The 21,561-nt window shown below is 33.5% G+C and overlaps 1 protein-coding gene across 1 annotated transcript in view; it reads right to left on the bottom strand.

The window, feature by feature from the left end:
• The window catches only part of LOC149417748 (C3 and PZP-like alpha-2-macroglobulin domain-containing protein 8), a 445,592-nt gene that overhangs the window by 80,486 nt on the left and 343,545 nt on the right, over window positions 1–21,561 (bottom strand). Inside the window, exons 12-13 of the mRNA XM_089639401.1 lie at window positions 13,779–14,000; window positions 10,803–11,025 (exon numbers count right to left, since the gene is read on the bottom strand). Coding sequence (XP_089495527.1) covers window positions 10,803–11,025; window positions 13,779–14,000 — 445 coding nt within the window. The remainder of the gene's footprint in view (window positions 1–10,802; window positions 11,026–13,778; window positions 14,001–21,561) is intronic.

Genomic DNA, 21,561 nt, shown 5'->3' on the forward strand with positions numbered 1-21,561 from the left:
ATTGGCGGGTAGTCGGTAGTAGGTAAAGAAATTTCCAAAGGTTTTTGGATTTAAAGACAGTGTCCTCGACAGAGGTTATGTACATTTTGTAACATTGTTTGGAAAGATCTTTACATTTTTTCCTAGTTTCGCTAAAGATTATATAATCATCTATGGATTTACTTTGTTTGAATTTTTTGTGTTGACTCTTTTTTTGCTGAAGAGAGGCTGTAAGCTCTGATGAAAACCAAACCGGGTAGGTATAGCTTCTTGGTGTGTAAAAAGGTACATAGGATTCAATAGTATTAGAAAAATATAAATAAAGTTTATCTAACGATTCATCAACGCTTTCATCGGATAAAAAAGACCAGTCTGTATTTGAGAAATGGGAGTTAATTGAGTCGAAGTCGGCTCGTTTAAAGTTTAGGACGCTTTGTGAAGGTTTCCTTTCATTATCACATGTCATATTTAATTTAATGTATAGGGGAGGATGATGATTATCTATAGGTAGAAGTGGATCATTTGAGAGTTCAACAGACATTTCAGGATAGTTTGATATAATTAATAAAGCGTTTGATATAATTAATAAGCGATAAGTCTAATAAGCGATTGTTACTGTTATATATAAAATTATGTTGATGAAAGTTTAGAAAGTTTACCATGTCCGAAATTTCACGTGCACGATCGTTTTCACTTTCGTTTATGATGAGACCACAGTTATTTGCTTTCCATATTAAGTTTGGTAAGTTATAATCCCCAAGAATAACAATTTTCGAGTGAGGATATTTTGATGAAATTGTTTCGATGTCTTAACAGTGGTTTCTATATGACTGAGGGTCAGAAAGTGGTGGTAGATAGGCCGTTCCAAATATTATTTTCTCGAGAGGAGTCATTATTTGCACAAAAATATGTTCGATGTTATTGTGTTTCGTGGTTAATTTTCTTGCTGACAACTTCTGTTTTATTGCAATTAAATCTCCTCCACCTCTTGACTTGGAACTTGATCTGACGTTTCTGTCGCAACGAAATACTTTGTAGTTAGTAAGACCAAGTTCAGTCGATTTGATTTCCGAGTTTAGCCAGGTTTCCGTAAGTATAATGATGTCATGATGATGATAAGGTAGAGCTGCTTGTAGGTCATCGAGTTTTGATCGCAGTCCGCGGATGTTTTGATAATAGATTTTTATAGTTCTGGTTTGGTTAGATGGGATTTCTTGAATATTTTTGTAACTTCCTAGTTTTTTGGTCGATTCGGCACGATTCGGGGGGTGGAGTTAATGTATTTTATGGTGACATAATGTTATGATGCAGGGCTACACTCCTTTTGTTTTAATATTTTATTCATTAATTTATTCTGCATCATCACATTTATCCTCGCCGATTCTCTAACCTAGTTAGGAACTGGGCGATTGTCGCTGGTATTGGTTTTGGTAAAATTTCGAATCATAATTTAAAATTTAAAATCGGTACCGGGCGGAAACAGAAAAACAAAACACTTCTTGGCTGGACAGTGAACGCGTGGGGTCGTAGACTGTACAGACGATGGTCGCAGTGCTTTTCGTTTTTGAATAATTAATTGTACGGAATGTAATTCCTTATTTTTTGTCGCGAGTGCGATCTTGCTTACGGGCACGGCGGTAAACGTTTTTGTGACCGTAAAATAACCATTCCCGAAGTGGGTAATAGTGATCTCGCTGGACGGAAGTTGTTACGAACGGACCACGCGACCGCCGTATACGATTGAACGGGAATCCGTAAAGTAACGGTCAATCCTGTGTAGGATTGGATTATACGCGATTTATATTTTGTGCCATGCATGGCTGTCAATCGGGAACTTCGTTCTTTTTGATTTCTGGAGTTTGAATCCCGACATCGCACGTGTTCGACGGGCCGAGAAAGAGCCCTATGTATGGGTTGCAGCATCCCCAGGAACGGCTACGCGCTTATAGATAGCTGGAGTTCATGGATGTGGCCAAGAGGAGTATATCCACCTTTCCAGAAGACGGATCACGCCTCTACGGAGTTACGTCCGCCGCCGAATGGGTGTGCGGGACGTTCCGTCGCTTCTCCCATAGTTTAGATACAGATAGCTAAAAACTGGTTGGTCTTTGGGGTAAGTCAAAATTATATAATTATGTTAATCTGTTGAGCTTGGGCTCTTCAGCAAAATGTCCAAAAGGTTTCTAATAAATGTAATATCTATCCATGCACCGCCTTTTATTTATGTACATTGAGATACCATCCTAAAACAAAAGAAACTATCATGATGCTGACACGCGACCTTGGTTGCGAACTTTCACACCTGAGATTATTGAGTATAAACATTCTAGATGATTAATTCTAACCTAGATTGGCGCGTTCTACCGAACAAAGTTTATACAATTATTATTATTTGTACCCTGGGTCAAACCCCACTTAACAATCTTCACCATTTTCTTTCCTTTTTTCCAGCTGAACCCTCAGATCGCTCAGAAATTTTTTTTGCGCCGGTGTTGAGTCGGGGTAAATTCTGACATTGTTCTTGAGAAGACTTCGTTTGCTTAGAATATTTCTGGATTGTGTTGAATTTTGTAGTTCTATTTTTATTGGTCTAGGCTTGTCATTTAATAATTTTCCAACCCTATAAAATTTAGAAATATTTTCATTTGCTGAATTGTCGATTACACCGATTATACTGGTGACAGCTGCCTGATCATCCGAGATCCTGCCAGCTTCTGTCACTTTAATGCTTTCGGGCACATTGCAAATAATAATATTTTTAGATCGCACTTGTTGTTCATTCATTTCCGAAATTGCCTCGCAAATATTAAAGTTGTTTTGCGAAGGATTTGCTCTAATATCCTTGTATGCACGCAGTTCACCTTCTAATTTAGCAGTTTTGGATGCTACAGCTGAAGACATGGTACTTATGGCACTTAAAATTTCACATGCAATTGGGGAAATTTTAGAGATTTGATCCTTGTTAAATTTGTTGGCCGGATCAAAAAGTACTTTATTTAAGGCATTGACAGCTATTTCTGCTTTGGAGATGAAATTTTGCACATCCATTGTGAAACGTTTAAAAATTCACTATTCACTGCTTATCACTGTTGGGAGTCGATGATTTATTTTTGCTTTTGTTGACACAGTACACAAGTTCTTCCAATGCTAAATACTGCTATGTTAGTAAATAAGTGCTGCTTGTTAATATTCGATAATATTTATGTGTAATAATTCACTGTAATTAGTTTATGATGTTGATGTTGGTAGATATGTTTGTTGAACACCCCATTAGAAGAACGTGTAGTGAAATACTATCTGTTTATCTGACATTTTTGTTGCAAGTAGGTATACGCATTCGAAAGGAACGTAGAAAGTAGGGAGAAATTTGTTTTTAATGTTTACAACAATCGCGAAAATGATTGCAAATCATCTAAAAAAAGAAAATTCAATATAAAATTCATTTGGATTAGGCTGTCTGATTGGAAGTCGTAAAAGTTATGAAAATTGGATGGAATTCATAGTTTTACTATTATAATATTCCACGCGAGGGCGAATATAAAATTAGATACCTTTGAAACTCGACAGAGTTCACCGATTCAAATTATTCAATATCTCGATTCTGTAACAAATTTAAAAAAATAAACTACCCATCGAATTAGATTGAACTAGGACGGGTAGAATAATAATTATTTTCAGTCCATCCTTTGATAGTCCAACCAACTTTGAAACCGAGGTAATTAATTCAAAATGAATAATTTCAGAGCCACGGAGTAATATGGAAATATTGAAAATAATATGCAAAAATACGCTTATGAAATAAATGTTCCTGTGTATTATTCATAAACTGTTCGTGTTTTCGGGTTGTCCCGGTTCTGCAGACTGCAGTGCGCAGTGCCACTGAGATGTTCATTGGCACTGCGCAATGTTCGTGTTTTTGGGTTGTCCCGGTACTGCAGACTGTAGTGCGCAGTGTATCTGAGATGTTCATTGACACTGCGCAAAGTTCGTGTTTTTGGGTTGTCCCGGTACTGCAGACTGCAGTGCGCACTGCCACTGAGATGTTCGAAGAAAGGCGCGTTTCCGGATCCCGAGTCCTAATCCGAAAACGGATCGCCAGTTATAGAACGCGACTAGCAGCACTGGAGTTAAAGCAGGGTCCCAATTAAAATTACAGAACGCGACTAGCAGCACTGGCAGCACTGGCGTTAAGGCGGGGTCCCAATTACAAGAGAAGAAGCCAATTCCTGGTTTCATAGATGTCTAAAACTTTAACCTTATTTTTATTTTCCGTATTATTATTATTTTTATTTTCTATTGTGCAATATTATATTTTACTTTATATTCTGTGTATTATATGGAACACGTGGGATTGCATCACTCTACCCGAAATCTGGAATAAACAAGTTTAAAAAAAAAGAGAATACACGGAGAGAAGCATAGTTCTCTCTGGATGCTTTCATTAGAGAGCGTTATTTCAGAGTAAACATAAATCGTATGTATCTTTAAAGTCTGTTATTCTCAATGTTTAGGGAATTTTCCATTTTTGACGGTAAAAGATAAAAGACAATATCCAGATTTAACTATACTAATCACGTTTGCATAATTCTAACTCTAAAGTGCATAATTTTTTTTATTTTATTTTAGATGTAAACATTTTCCATTTCTGCATTCTTTAAAATTACACAGCTCTTTCAACTATTTTCAGTTACGAACGACATTATCTACAATATGAACATGGAACAGAGCAATGATACCCTGAAAAAAATATAAGGATATATTGTAATTATATACCTAAGAAAATATTTTAAAAGACATAATTCCATACTAGTGGCAATTGTAATCGCCACACCCTAATTAAGCTTAAAAATCAATCAGCACAAATTTAAACAATGTTGAATTTTTGAAAATTAATTAATTATGTTATTATTACTATCCGGACTAGTGAATAAGAGAATAATTAATTAATGAATTAATTACTCTAAAATTACGAAATTCGGTTTAAAATTATATTGAAATTTGTAACTAATTAGTGGAATTTAGGTAAGCCTTACATAAAACAATACATTGCATTACAGAAATAATTTGGTGAGATTTTTATTTAATAAATAACGTATACCCTTAAAAATTAACGAAATCTGACTTTACTTTCCAAGATTAACCTTAAGAAATTGATACAATATAAATAATTAAAATATTATATTATAATAGTTACGTAGGTACTTTACGCACTAAATAAATATATAAAAACAAAATATCATAGGTAGGTTAGGTACCTACTTCGATTTATCCATTCCATTTTTAAAAATGACCCATAAATTTAAATCTATTCCAACTTTGAAATTAAGTCAATTAAGTCCATTGAAGCAGAGTTACTGACAGACACACAGCTGAAATTAGTATTTTTTATTATACAGCATTCTAACAATTAAGAGGCATCCTTACATGCATGTTGTACTAGCGTCCTATTTTTTATTTATTTCTCCTTTAGGTGTAAGGAAGAAAGTAATACTATGCAAATGTAGGATGCTTGTGTCTTAATAAGATATTTATTAAATATTATACATTTGACCGTAAGTATAATATATTATATGATAAGTTAAACATTTTGGCAATATGCATAAGTACATTTTTATTTTCAGATACGATTTCAGATTTTCACTGCCGAAAATATTATCATGATTAATTTTTGGGTTATTATGCCTTTTTATTTTTTTATTTTTTTTATTTAACAATTTTTTTATATAAGATAATGTATCCTTACTGGGGTACCCCGTTCTAAGGACACATTGTACATGGTTGTGTGTTTGAAAAAGTATAAGTACATATGTTAAAATACTATATAGAAAATTAAAAAACAATATTTAGAGAAAAATAAAACATAATACAAGCTTTAGTCCTTGTTGGGTTGCAAAATTATATCTATATTCATCCTTCCCTTATCCATAATCCATTTCTTAATGTTTCTTTTGAAGTCAGTTATTTTTTTAATGTCCTGTAATTCTTTGTCCAAAAGTTGTTTTAGTTGTAGGTTGGTGTAACATACGTTATAATTTGGATCTTGTGAGTCTGTCTGAGTTTGTCTGTGTAAAGTTGTCCTGGTTTTTGAATGCGTAAATTAGTATATCTTTTGCGTATAATTGTTTTGGTGTCATTAAATTCAGGGTTTTAAAGACATAGTCGGTAGCAGTTCTGATGGGGAACCTAAGTCTAATTTTTAGAATTGCCTTTTGTGTTATGAGGACTGGTTTTATAGTGGAATTGCATGAGCTTCCCCATCCGATAAGACCATATTGTAGTTGAGATTGGGCTAGTGCGTAGTAAATTTGAATTAGTTGTTCTTTATCTAAAATGTTTCTTATTGTTTTGAAGAAATAGGTTAGTTTTTTTAATTTGTTGCTCACATTTTCTATTTGGGAGTTCCAATTTAAGTTTTGATCAATAATTATCCCAAGGTATTTTATTGTTTGAATTTCAATCAATTTTGGGCAGTTGCAAGGAATTTCATGGTTCGCGGTTAAACAGTTTTTATGAATCTTTATGTTTAGGTTTGAATTGAAATTATCTGTCTGTTTGTTGTAAATTTTGAATTTAATATATTTAGTTTTTGTATCATTTAATGTTAGTGAATTTGTATCAAGCCATTGTTTTACCTGATTCATCCCTTCTTCAGCTTTTACGAATACAGTCTCCCACGACTTTCCATGGAAGAGAAGAACTGTGTCATCTGCGAAACTAATTACTGAGCCGTGACAGTTTAGATTACATAGATCATTTATATATATCAGGAATAAAATCGGCCCTAAGACACTGCCTTGTGGAACTCTGGTTGAACGACTGGTATTGGTTGACTTGATTCATTTTTAATCCTGACTAGCTGTGACCTTTCTGACATGTAGCTTTGAATGAGCTTCAGTTCACGACTTACGATTGCTTGTTGCCATAGACTATAGTTTTTTTTTTCTTTATTCATAAAAATATATTTGGATACAGGTTTTTTACATGCTTTTCGACTACCACACTAGACACATGTCCGTATTATGGTAGTCGAAATTTGTGTATAATTATATAAATGTAATACATGATTCATTCAGTTGTAAAATAGGTATAGGTTAAATAGGTTTAACTGAAAATAAGAAAGCGATAAAAATAAAGATAAATTAAATAATTATTTTAAAAAGAAATTTTAAACAAAATTGTCATGAAAAAAAAGAATAATAAAGCAAATGAACTTATTTAATGATGTCAGGTATTCTTTAAAATAGTTCTTTCTCTTCATAAATAACCAATACTGATATATAATATTTTGTACATGATCACATACAGGAAAGTAATTGGAGTAGGTGAATATTGTAAACATAAAGATAAATAAAAATAAGGTAGGATACATATAAAAATAATAGATAATGCTAGGGATAATAGAAATAAAAATAAACATAATCGCATCAGCGTAATATAAAGTTTTTGTTGAAAGTTAATTTAGAGATAAAATTTTTACTCGAAAAATAAAAACACTATTAAGTTGTAAGGCATTCTTTATAATATTTCCTTCCTTGAGCAAATGACCAGTTCTGTACACTAATGGCATAAAGATCATCAGTTTTCGATGTCTTAATATCAATACTCAGTAAGTTGAACATTTTAGGCGCTATATAAGAGAACTGTCGCTGGGCGAAGGCTGTTTTTGTTGGAGGAATTTTACATTTTTGGTGTGATGAGTAGCGGGTGCAAATATTGTGTTGAGTTTTGAGTGTAAAATCATTTTTCCTTATGTGTATAAGAATTGTCTTAACGTATAATTGTCTAATGTCTAGGATTGCGATTTTTTTAAAAAGTGGGTCTGAAGGGTGAGATGGGTGACATTTTAATATAATCCTTAGTAGCAGTTTTTTAATTAAGATCATGGGATTAATAATTGAAGCTGCAAAGCCTCCCCATCCCACGATACCGTATGTAGCTATTGATTGGAAAAGTGCAAAATATATGCATCTCATTGTTTGAAGGCTCAGGATTGATCGGAGAGAGAGAAATATATAGCACAATTTGCGGAGTCTTTTTGTTGTGAAATTGACTTGATACTCCCAACGTAGTTGATCATCTATAACAACCCCTAGATATTTAATTTGGTCGAATTTTTTTAGGTTGGTGCATGAGCAATTATTGAGGAGAGGCGTAGGGGTAATATGGTTTTGTGGGCATGAGTGAATGATAAGATTAGGACAGTTTTGAGGAGTAGTGACTTTGCGTATGGAGAAAAGTAAGTATTTTGTTTTGTTAATATTAAGAGTCAGAAGGTTGTCGTCTAACCAATGTTTAACTTTATTTAGGCCCTTATTTGCTTTTTCCATAGTTGAGTTCCAATTATCAGATTCAAAGAAGATTACCGTATCATCAGCAAAAAAAATTATAGTTCCATCAATTGCCAAGTTACAAAAAGTGTTTATATATAATAGAAAGAGAAGTGGGCCTAATACACTGCCTTGAGGCACACCGTACGTGATTGGTAAACTTGTACTTCTATATTCTTTAGCAGAATTTATAAGAGACGATTGCGATCTATTTGTAAAATAGTTCTCAAACCATTTAAGGGGAGTACCTTTTATTCCTACCTGAAGGAGTTTCTTCAAAAGTATGCGGTGAGAGACAGTATCAAAGTATGTTGTATCAATAGTATAATACGTCAATGCTTGCTGCGCTTCCTCCGTCTTTGGGCAGACCTTTCGGACAGCGTTAGGATGTCCATCATCAGGGCGGATGTATAGATTGTGGTGAAGTGCGTGTTTATGCATGTCAAAGTAATGCTGTGTTGTTAGGGCCGGTATTTCAGTAAAATAATTATATCTGTTTTCGGCGTTTAGTTTTTTGTAACCGTCTAACTATTAAGCTTATCTCCGTCGTCCGTATTGCTATTAATGTAATTTTTGCCTCCGTAAAAGCGTGCTCGATGCGTTTCGGGTCTTCCCAGTATTTCAGAAACAAATCCAATGTAAGGGTGGTTTGTTCTACCTACCGATTTGTCCGGTTGGCCAAGTTTGCACACTCGAAAATGTCTTGAGATTATTTTGGAGATGGTCCGTTCTGTTTGGCCTACATACAGTGACATCCCAAACTTCTGAGTTTATAGACTCCGTTTGCATCAATAGGGAACTTCGTTATTGCAGTCCTTAGAAGTACTTAGTCCTTGAATTTTGGTCGTGTTACTTTTTTAGTGGAATATTTCGTCATTGTGAAGATAATGCTTTCTTTCCGATAGGTAAATTTAATCGACCGAGCATAGTGAGTCCGTTAACTTGACCGTTTTGATTTTTTCTGTCTGTAAATTGGTATGTAGGTACCTTCAGTAAAAAATATTTTTTTAATGTGAAAACGTCGTGTTTATTTGGAATCTCCTATTTGCATTTTTTAAACATTATTGTAACGTTTGAAAAATAATTGTCATTGAGATTGTGATATTTCTTTTTAAATTCCTTTTTTATGAAAAAAAAAGTTACGCATAATGTACGGTTTATAATTAAGTAGGTGTGTATTTAAGTACCTACTTACAAATCTTTTGATTAAATAAGATACTTTTTTGAACGCTAGGTCTACTGTAATGAATTTTTTAATTATACACACTTGACATTTCTTGTTAGGTTAATATATTATTTAACACATCGTCGTGTCGTGGGAAGCCTAGCTTTCGTCCGAACAAGTGATTACACACTACCTTGAAACCACAACCTCATTTGCCACCCACACAGCCTTTATGGATGCCTTTCGTACATTATTCCATTATTCGTTATGTGCGAATCGGGAGCACGGAGCATGGAATAGGAGAATGAATGTTAATTAATAGAGACGGATGTAAGCCTTGGTGTAAGTGGGTGAGTTTTATGAACATTTTGACAAGAGCAAGTCTTTTGCTTGTCTAGGCTAGACGAATTGCCGGGGAATTAATTTGTTGAATATATTTTGTTGCAAGTTAACTTTTCCTTCCTAAATATAAGCAAAATGTTTAATGATAACCTAAGGTATAACTATCAAAACAAGTTTTTTCTAAACCATATTAGTAGGGTACGTCAATAGATTAGAAGGGTACGTCAATAGATTAGTAGGTTACCCCAATAGTTTGAAAGGTATGTCAGTAGATTAGAAGCATAAGTCAATAGATTAGTAGGATACTTCAATAGATTAGTAGGGAACGCCTATAGATTAGTAGGGTACTTCAATAGATAAGTAGGGTAGAGATTATGAGATATGTTTTAAGGGATGATTTCGGGCAAAAAATAGTATATAATTTGAAAAATTTTATAATATTTCCAAAGTGGAAGATAATGGTGACTAGATCTGAATAGACAGGTAAAGTAAGGTAAGGTTAGACCATTTTAGTACATTTGAATAGCCCTTCATAACAGTTTTGTCTGTTTTTGTACTGTCTGTTTTGTCGCAACCTTTATACTGTAAGCTAGAATGTCTGCGGCCGGCGGCGTGTCTTTTTGTAAAAACTACTGTATAATTCCGAGATTAATGAAATGTTTCACACTTGACCTTCGTAACAAGAGGAAGGCGATTTTTTAAATGAGATTTATGTAAAATTAACCCATCCCTTTTTCTCACTACTTAAAGCAGAACTATGATACAACTTTATAAAATTTCACGCACTTGTTTAAAATAAGAATAAAATAACTGTCTACATCTGATTTCGAATAACTCTGCGTAAAGCCCGGGAAACCTTAGAGATATCAGCTTGTCAATAAATAAAAGTCTGGTAATTTCAAGAGAACTCGGTACCTCCGCGGTTGACTAACCACTTCGACACACCTTTCAGGATTCCTAACATAATAGAATACTTCTGAGTATCTTACATCCATGCAAGCGCTGATCGGGTTCGAGATGCTGATGTCCAGTTCAAACTGCTCTCCAGACGTGAGCGGCGGCGGGTCGGACAGCGGGCCCGCTAGCGGCAGGGCTCGCGGCGCGGGCAGCGGCAGGGCGGGCCCGGCGCGCAGCCCTTCGGGCCCCAGGGCGGCGGCCCACACTAGGGCGGGACCGGCGGGCAGGCGTACGCGGCGGTGAGCGTTGCCCAGGCTGGAACAAAAACACAAAACATGCTGTGATTTTACATTTTTAGATTACCTTGTATATTAGTGGCGTAATATTATGATACACATAATATTAACTGTGAAAAAATTGTAAACTGTGCACATTTTTCTGAAAAATCTCCTCAAATACGGGCTCAGTAGTAGATGTCTAATAATAAGAAGAAAATGGTTTGAAAGGAAGGTTTATGACGTAAGTACGAATGTTTGAGGAAGCGCGCTTATGTTAAAAATGATTACAATTGAGAGTCGTAAGCGAAAACTTTTAATAATTAAGAGGCGTAAGCGAAAATATTTAATAAAGCATGACTCTTTAAAATAGACAAAATATCTCTCGACAAATGTCTAAAGTAACCTTTAAAGAAATACTGTGATTCTTTTCCTATCGAAGGAATTTTATATAAATACTTACTACTATTTATTTTTTAAGAGCTTTAAGCGTTCAAGAAAAGTATTTTATAAATCGGTAGACATTCGGAATGCGGAGTCCTTTGACGTCGGTACCTGACTTTAAGACGAGACAATGCAATTATAAAAATTTCGTACTCATAACGGCGTAAGTGAAGAAACCATGAACAGAAATATGCGAAGCGTGGCCATATGGTATTGGACAGACCTATGGTTGTATTTGCCCTAGCAAGTCTCTTAAATAGAGTGGGAATCTTAACAACATAACTGATGAAGTCATGTAAAAACAATATTTGGCGCGCGGCCAGGCGTAATGGACGGACCTACGATCGACTTTGCCCTAGCAGGCATAAATTTTTTTTCTGTGTGTCATCATTTCTGATGAACGTACAAAGCTACTAATTCATCGTCCAGAAAAATAAAATCTGGTACTTACCGGTAATTTTATAGTTGAAAAAGGATTTATAAAATTATCAAACCGTTTTATATAAAATATTGTAATGGTACGGTACTGTGTTTATTAATCATAAATATAAATAACTTACATCCGTAAGGATCCCCCTAGAAACATTTGAGATTTTAGTAATACGTTTATCAAAAATAATTAAAATGACTGTCGAGCAAAAACCCGTTATTAGAATCTTTCCTGTAAAAGTTATTTAGAGTTAAAAATCTAGACGTAGTTAATATTCTGGTATTAGGTGATTTTAAAAATGAACTAAAATCATTATGTTTTGAACCGTTAAGTTCGGAGTGGGGGTTGTACACTTACACAGATGAGTTGTTACAATCCGAATTAAAAAACGACCAAAATTTAAAAAAAAAAAAAATAATGTCAAGAATCTGGATGAAGAAAGTAAGGAACGTCTCTCAACACCTCACGTAAAAGTTATGAACTGAAGTCTATCAATTCAAAAAGCGGTGCAATTCATGATACAGCAGAAAAAATAGTTTTAAGGATAGATAGGTAGGGAAGTACTGTTAGAACTGATAGAGCTAGATAGGAAGTAAAACACACGAGCGCAATAACGATGCTATGAAAATCAATATCTGATATTTTTTCTATTAACTAGAGCAAAAAAAAAATATTGAAAGTAATAATGCAAATGCGAAATACGAATAGCTTGGAAGCTAAAAGTAATCACGCTTTCAATCGATTTAAAATTTTATTATGCCAGAGCGCATACAGATGAAAATGAATGGTAATAATATCTAATATAATTAATTTTCTTGGAAACCCAGCTCCGACCATATTTATGGAAATAGTAAGTGCGAGAGAAAATGAACTAAAGATACAAAATTACACAATTTTTTTGTGAAAAGGTATTTTATTACAGAATGTGGAAAATTGTTCGGTGACGACATTTAATATTGAAATGTAGACGAACTGTCGAAGTTTTCCATTGGAAGGAATCCATATTTTATGAGCGGGATTTAGATGGGTATTGATGGATCGTAAAATTCTAAATATAATATATCAACCCTGGATGGAATATTCGTGATCCTGGCTGAATTGATACAGTGAGCTTACGTAAAAGTCAATTAATCTAGATATCAAAAGTTACGAGTTCAGATTGTTAAAAAAATCCACAATTACGAGTGTACATAGGTGGAGCATGAATAATATTTGATTTTGTTTTGTTACTTAAGTTGTTAATGTTATTTATAAGCAGCTGTGTCCTCTTTGAGACAAATTCTATGAACAGCCTGGGGATACTGAAAGTATTTTCCGTCTTTATTTAAAACTTACTTCTAGTTTTTCCTTACGAGCTTTCTGGAATCCATTGTTTCCTTAAAATATTTTCAATTTTGTCGTTCATTTACGGATATTGATCTGGTGAAGTACATAAGTATTAAAACTACTTCTTTAGGTCGTTATTCTATAAGTGGGTGACCACCGAATCCGTTATCCAATCAAAGACTAAAGTCGAAGATATTATTTGATTTCCAAAGTTTGTCCCTTAGTCGTGAAACATTTGACGGTAATGCAAAATGATCTTTGTAATTGAAAACGATAGGATGTTAGTAAATTTTAAAGAATTTAACTTGGAAAAATATTCTGGAGGTACCAATAAAGGACGCCACCGTGAGTCAATTTCATGTCATTTTCACAACTGTCGCTTACGCCTATTCACTATAATCGTTTATTTTTTAAAACATCAGCGCGTTCCATCTAACATTCATATGTACATTTCTCCCTTTCAAACTATCTTCACTAATCTTAGACTTCTTTTTGAACGCTTATTGGGAAGATTGCTTCCGTTGAAGGAGACTAAATTGTCATTTCGATCCCTTTTAGACATCATGAGATATTTCGAAGAATCGGGCACTCACGTATAATTGAAGCAGTCCCACATCCATATATTATCAGTGTTCTGCGGCAGTAAAGGCTTGCCCCTCCGCTCGCCGTCGGGGCGGCGGTAGGTAACACTTGAGGTGCCCGCTGGGCCCGTCGCGCCCTCGGGGGCCGCTGGGCAACGCCGCTGGAACAGGGTCAGCCCCGCCTGCAGGAAGTCCTCCGAAGGCTGTCCGCCGGAATCTTGGCGGTGGTGACTGCTGAGGACAAACATTTTGATCAATATTTATTTCTGAAACCATAAACATCAAAATTGATAGCCCATCAGGGGAAAGGGAACAAACTAAGTTGTGAAGAGCGGGGAGGTGGCGCTACCGCCTTCTTATCTGTGAATTATTAATAATATAATCGAAGGTAATAGATGTGACTCTTAAATAAAACAATTTGAGGTTTTAATCATTAAGTTATTCTTTTATTTATACAAAAATAAAATACGCTTTCGATTTTCTAGTCCATTTTACAATGGCCGGCAAATACCTGGCTGTGTAAAAATCTAATCCCCAATCGGGCAAACAAAGGCTTGGGCTTGTTACCAAAATGGAATATTTGTTTACACTATTTAGTTAGAAACTTATTTAAACACACATATTAATCATCATATTTTTGCGTCGCTTCGAAACCCAATTTAGTCTTTTTCTTGGAAAGACAAACGGCCTCCGTGATCGAAGGGTAAGGCTCTCGACTAGCAAGCCGAAGATCGCGGGTTCAAATCCCGGCGTGCGCAAGTAAATTTTATTTGATTAATTTGTGTTATTACACAATTTATTCACTTAAACTAATATATAGTATACTTGCGGCACGTTCCAGAATGGAAGATACTCTCAGTATCGCCCTGGTGTAAGACCACCATTCAGAATGAAAATGTTGCTGGAAATGGCTTAAGCCGTGTTTGGTGACCAGATCTGAATTGCCAGCTAAATACTCCCCACCTTCCCCTTACTCATTTCCTTCCCCTCTCCACAAAAGTTCTCAGCCTGATAACACACTAAAATGATTGATGCCATAGTCTCACTGGCTAAATACGATTGAAAGAAGTTGGTACTTTTGTGCGATATTCATATATATAATATGTATATATTTTTTTAAATTCCCTTGTTACGAATATCCTGACAATATTTGAAAATCTTCTACTACCACCACAGTAAGCGGAAAATGTTGCTTGTGTCGTGATGGACGACTTATCCAGCCGAGGTATTGAACGTACGACGCTTTGGTGGGACACAAATGCAATGCCAACTCAGCCACTGACCGTAGGGTAATTTGTAGGGCAAATTTCTTAAATAACGATGTATTAATAATTTTACATATTTATGAAATTAAATTTTATATATTTAGAATCAACGTTGTTGACCTTCATGAATATAGGAGATATATTTTAAGCGATAATATTTTCACTGGAGTTCCGTATTACTATAAATATAATACATAAAAATAAATCAGGGTGGGACAAAAGTAATCACCTTATTGAAAAACGCTATAACTTTTGCAAATGGCGCCAAATGTCAATTCGGTTTTGACATTTGTTAAGTAAATAAACGTAAAATACAAATCGACAAGACGTTAATCGATTTACCGAAAAAAAACAAATTTCACAAACGGTACCAAAGTTTATCTTAAAAATAAAATTATAGCAAAAGAACATCGGGTGATTACTTTTGTTCCATCCTGAATAACATTTATATTTTGTGAATTATCATTATTATTTTGTTTGTAATTTTTCAAAAAAAGAAGTACGTTTTCAAAGCTCTAAAGGCTTTATAAAATAAGCAAATACAATTATTATCTTTCATTTAGGATTCGTCAATACAACGACAATAGCTAAAGGCAAACGATTCTACAATATATTATTGATCGTTATAATTTTAAGAATTACACAAAGATTGGCATTGAAAAAGAAACAGAAAGTACCCTCCCAAGTGCATTAATAGCCCTCAAGTAGATTGCTTTGTTTGCTAATCTGCTGTTACTGTATTGTGATTGATTGAATAACAGTTCCGCGAGTTGTCTGTTGATCGTTGCCCGATGCACGTTGCCATCACACAATATATCTCTCATCTCCAATGAAATAAACTACGCCAGATGAGCATTAAAACAGAACATTAACCAGTGGCGGCTAGCACTGAGAACCGTTGGAGCTATACGCACTCTCCAAAATTCAGTCAATCTAAAAATAATAATTAGCAAACAATAAAAATAACATAAAAATCAAAGCAAATAACAGCAATAAAAGTAATAATGTGTAAATATTATGTTTCATTTTACCGACTCGAATTCCTGTTCTTTGTATCAAGAGTCACATAAGTCACGTGGTGTGAGCGGATTACATATCGCTCACCGAGAAATGTCACCTGGGAATATAAATTATCTATATGCGCAAAGCGTGAATGTTGACCATTGTACTGAAATTTCTCCGAAACACGAGCGACGCTCTTCAATGCCTCGGAACTCTTCGGCGAGTACGCAAAGACAAAATATTTTTATTTGTCAAACCGAGATGGCACCATAAATAAAGCGACAGCTACGAAAAAAAGCCCTAATACTTTATTAGTCCCGAAAAATTTTAATTTCTGGAAAATAATAACAGAGCTTTCTTTAAATATGTACCTATAATCTACTTGCTTTAGTCATATCGTCTTATATTTAACTAGTTATATCGTCTCCGCCATCACTCTAACGTAGAGGATGTTTAAAGACGTAAAAAAAATTGTTTTACACATTTGTTGTTTTCAATGGAAACTTCAAAGGATCTTAACTCAGATAGAAACGATACAATCTAGAAATAAAGCTTGTCTGCAGAATTTTAGTTAATTAATGCATATTTCGAGCATTTAGTTAGAAAAAAAAAAAACTAGTAGCACTTTCTCAAACTTTAAATCAATTGTCTAATGTTACAGTGCTTGAAAAAATGGAATGAAGTTCTTCCTTTTTCGGGATCACAAATTAAACTTGATCCGAAATCATCGACGCAACCATACAAATGATGGGTTGCTCCACAGAATTTGAACAATTCCTTAAAGTTAATTTTCATGTTCTGTGAAAGTTATATTAAAGTTCTGTTATTGTATTATCGTAGGCCAGTAGTTTCAGAACATTGAAATGATAACAGAACTTAAAATGAAATTGAAAATTAACATTGAAAATTGATGAACTATTCAAATTCTAAACAACTAGTCCTAACAGGCAATGCGTGAGTGCACTTAGCGTAATGTATAATATTTAAAAAAGCTTTCGTTTATTGCAATGTACGACGCGCCCAACTAGATTGTCAAGTAGAAAAGGGAGAATAGCTTTGGCCATCGCATTTGAGGTCGAAGGGTTAGGATCTGTGTAATTTTTCATATCGTCATCCCGGTGGTTGGGAGAACTATAAAACAGCCATTAATAATTACTGCCGAGGGCACCGTGACGGGTATCATTAATCACACGTGGTTTGTACTGTTGTACACGGACACAACGCGAGTGCATCGTTATTAGTTACCAGTTAGGTATTACCAACCATTGTGCAAATTATACATTGTACATGAAAAAAATAAAAAGCGAAAATATAACATCCAATGGTTTTACATAATTAAATATAAAAACTTTATAGTGCTTTTTAAACTTTTAGAGCGTATTTGTACTTGTAATTAATCAAGTACAATTGATCGGTAAATCCAACATCGGTAATAAATATCATTACTACTCTTAACCTATGAAAAGCCAGCAGATAATAAAATAAAATTTTCGTAATATCCTCATGAAATAAAAGTGAAATCGAAAGTTTTATTAGCTTGATTTTGTCGTCTATTTAGTTTTCAAAGCATTAAGGGTAAAATATCAGCGATAAAAATTCAAACAGATTTTTGTATTAATAAAAGAACATTTAAACGAGGTTACATTATTTAGTGGTCAGAAAGTGAATTTGAAAATTTTAAATTATTTGTTTAGAAATTGTTACAACATAATATCTACATTTTAGTAAAACGCCTTTTAGGTAATTTAATCACCAAGCACTACATAAAGTTTATACTAAGAGAGTGCTTAATATTTACATTACTGATAATTACAATTCGTGGTGGAATTCCATTATAATGAAATATCGATACAAATTTAAAACTTTGTTCTACTTATTTAATTTTTTAACCGTGATTGGTTTCAGCTTATTATAGCCATCTTCAGACTGGTACAGTTATTTCTCAAACTGTGGTTGTATCCATAAAATTTAGGGGAAGTAGAGGGGATTAACTAGTAGGTGTACTAGTTATAATTATGTTTGTAGTTAATGTGAAGATTAAATTTTGTATATCGAATAATGTTTGTGGCTAATTTAAATATTGAATTATGTTAATTTGTTTGTAGTTTTGTAATAAGTCCTTGGATATTGTTTACAAACCACCTTTTAAACTTTAGTTTCTTTTAGTACATACTTACTCCTCCCATAGCTCGCTGAGCTCCCGGAGCTCACCTTATGGAGTAGTAGAATAATTAGGAAAAAAAAATATTTTGCATACTGTTATAATTTTAAATCTTTGTTTTTATTATGTTTATTTTACTTTGTGTATTATTTTGTTATAAATAAATAACAGGAATGGTGTACAATGATTTCATTATATTTATATGGATTTTCCCATCTCCATGTATCCCATATTATAATAAGAAGTATACAATAAGTAACAATATTACGTAAGACACAAGAATCACGAGGCTAACGAGGGAGTGGAAAAATTTTTTTTTTCAGGACTACACAAGAGTTTTAAAGCCAATGACAATAATTAAAATGTTCAGGACTATACAAATGCTCTAAAGCCGATGACAATAATTTATTTATTTATTTAACGCCCAGAGGGCTTTTACATGGTTGGTAGTATAATTTTAATTTGACAAATACTTTCAAACATAAAAAATAAGAATAAAATTACATTTGATAAAAGCTATGCAACAAGTCATACAAACACAAGAAATGAAATGTTTAGGACTAAACAAGTGTTCTAAAGCCGATGACAATAATTTAAATGTTCAGGACTACAAAAGAGTTCAAAGCCGATGATAATTATTGAAATGTTTGGGACTAAACAAGTGTTCTAAAGCCGATGACAATAATTGAGATCTCAGCTTTATGTGTGTTGATTTTTGTTCTATTAAATACTATAACAGGTGATATTGTATCAATAGATTCGTTTAGATGCTGTACAAAGGTTATAGAATGAAACGTCAATTTAATAATACTTTTCGAAGAAATTAAAAAATCAAATGATTCCTTTTTTGCTAATAACAATAAGACGTAACATTATATATTCTAAGGGCTGCGCAGCATGAAAATCCCAGCGAAAATGCAAAAAAAGGAAATGATAAATCGGATATCCTGTCTGCAGCACCTGAACAGATTGTACGTGATATCAAAAGGTCTTTCTTCTTTTGTGTCCGTGTTTATGAAAGCTACAAATCATACAACATTGTATTCAGCATTACAGCACCATTTCATCAGATGTTATTGCTATATATTTTCAATGGATTATTTTTAATGTTACCGGCTAGGATAAAATATAGCAATGCTATATTGTCCCATTTTTTTTTTATCAAAGTAACTAAGCATTAATTATGAATTTCTAAACGTTTTTTCTCTAGATGGCAGTGGCGAAGTGAAAAGAAATTTACAATAAATCATTTTAAAAATACTAATTGTTTTCGTTTTACGGAACCTTTAGATAAAAAAAATGAAAATAGATAGTTTCATTTTTTTCTATATGCTTTTAACGAGCTCTCGCATTTTAATATATATTTTTAAAGAATTTTGAAATCTGGTCACTTAACGCGGAGAATGCCATTAAAGCAACATCAATTCTGTATAGTGGTTTTTCACCAGGGCAGCGCTTCCACTGCTGTTCGATTATTTTAGTTTAATTTCACGCTTCGCATGTAAATTACATTTGGATTAAACCATTTTATTTTTTATTTTGCGTTTTTTTTAGTTCACGTAAATACAGAATGAATGATAAACGTGAAAAGAATTTTTCATTTTCGTGTTTCGTACCGGCACATTCCTTTTCCCTCTAATTGAACAGGAGAACATGCATCTGCATCAGAATATTTCCAGGTTGGTATCTTGCACATTATTAATAAAGTAGAGATATTTCAGCGAAATTTTGTACGCTCTGCCAACCAAATAATATGTTGGAAGATAGTTATTATTACTCCGTTGGCATATTACTTTTTAGAATTTGTGGTTTCAATAAGATAACCAGTTAAAAATCAATCATCTCCTGCTTCAGACAAAGTTCAAAAATGATAATAATTAAGCTTATAGCATCCCTCAAACTTTTCAATAATCAATACTGGTAAATTTTAAAAAAAAACGTTCTACGGTTATTTAAAAAGAAATTAAATTTCTACCGTCTTGGAAATTTCAACCAACAGCACAATTCTTAACGTTATGCTATGTTGTGCTTTCTTGCTGTGATACCTTGCAGTTTCTTGAGCTATTCACGGTGACGATTACGGATGATTTTTAAATCTATTCGCTGCCTCAAGTAAGTCCATATTTTATGTTGCATGAACTTCGGATAAGTTCGGATAAGGATTCGTCCACTCACGAGGATTTTTTTCTAGATTTGTTACAGCAGATTTATTTATTTAGTTGGTGCGGAGTCCATTCTCCACTAGCATAATGAACTATAGTAGCACTATATGGCGGCTCACGCACTCGGACATCATGATAGCACGTATGGTAATACCACCATCGAAAAAAATGTTTATTCTAACTTTAAGGTTAACCGCGCAAAATGAAGATTTTTTTGTGTTTTATTATTCATAAAAATTCAAATGATTATAATTATTTTGTTGTCTACAACCACCATACTAGGCTCATGCCCGTATTATGGTAGTCATAATGTTTTAGATTACAATGATAAGATGTACAGAGATAAGAGAGAGAGAGAAAAAAGAGATAAAAAAGAAAATATATTAATAGAATGGAATAAAAGAGATGTTAAATTAATTTAATGACACCAGACATTCTTTGAGATAGTTCCTTCGCTTTACCAATAGCTTATTCTGAATATTTTTTTTATTTAAATATATTATTTTTTTCTCATATTTCTTATATAACTCGCATTAACGATTACACTGACCTGAGATTTTGAAATTCTAAAAATGAAAAAAATTCACTCCGGCTTAACCCTAAAAGAAAATAAGGTGTTTCTTCAAATGAATACCAATATAGAAGATAATAATTATATAATGTGTATTCAATACTCACAACAGTTCTGATATCTATAGTCAAAAGGTCAAACTGAACTTAATAATAAACAACATTTTATTGGAACATATTGTTAAACAAGAGTTGGGAAGTGAACCAGAATGAGGAAAGGGTTCGAATAGTGGGTATATTGATATGAGAAATTATTAATAGCAGCCAATAATAAACAGAACGGTGCTCGTTGCGTTGGCAACTTGGGATTCAGAATACAATGTAAAATCTGAGACTTGAAGATTGCGTTTCATCTTAAAATGGATCCTCGCGTCTGGAATGAAAATAACATCTCTAATATTCCAACCTGTTAAATAGAGAATATAATTTATAACACTTTAACCTGATTTATTAATAACAATATTTACGTTAATTAGGTATAACTTGAAAGGTGGTATATTTTGTAAAGAATATATACTTTTCAAAATCACGTCATTTGAGCACACATTAATAATATTCAAAGTTAAGGGTCAACAAAATTTTCTCATTATTCATTCAACGTACCTTTCAAAACCTTCAACGTTTCCTTGAAAATT

Source organism: Hesperophylax consimilis, chromosome 14 (assembly GCF_061612785.1).
Source record: "Hesperophylax consimilis isolate HC1 chromosome 14, BYU_Hcon_1.0, whole genome shotgun sequence".
Classification (NCBI taxonomy): domain Eukaryota; kingdom Metazoa; phylum Arthropoda; class Insecta; order Trichoptera; family Limnephilidae; genus Hesperophylax; species Hesperophylax consimilis.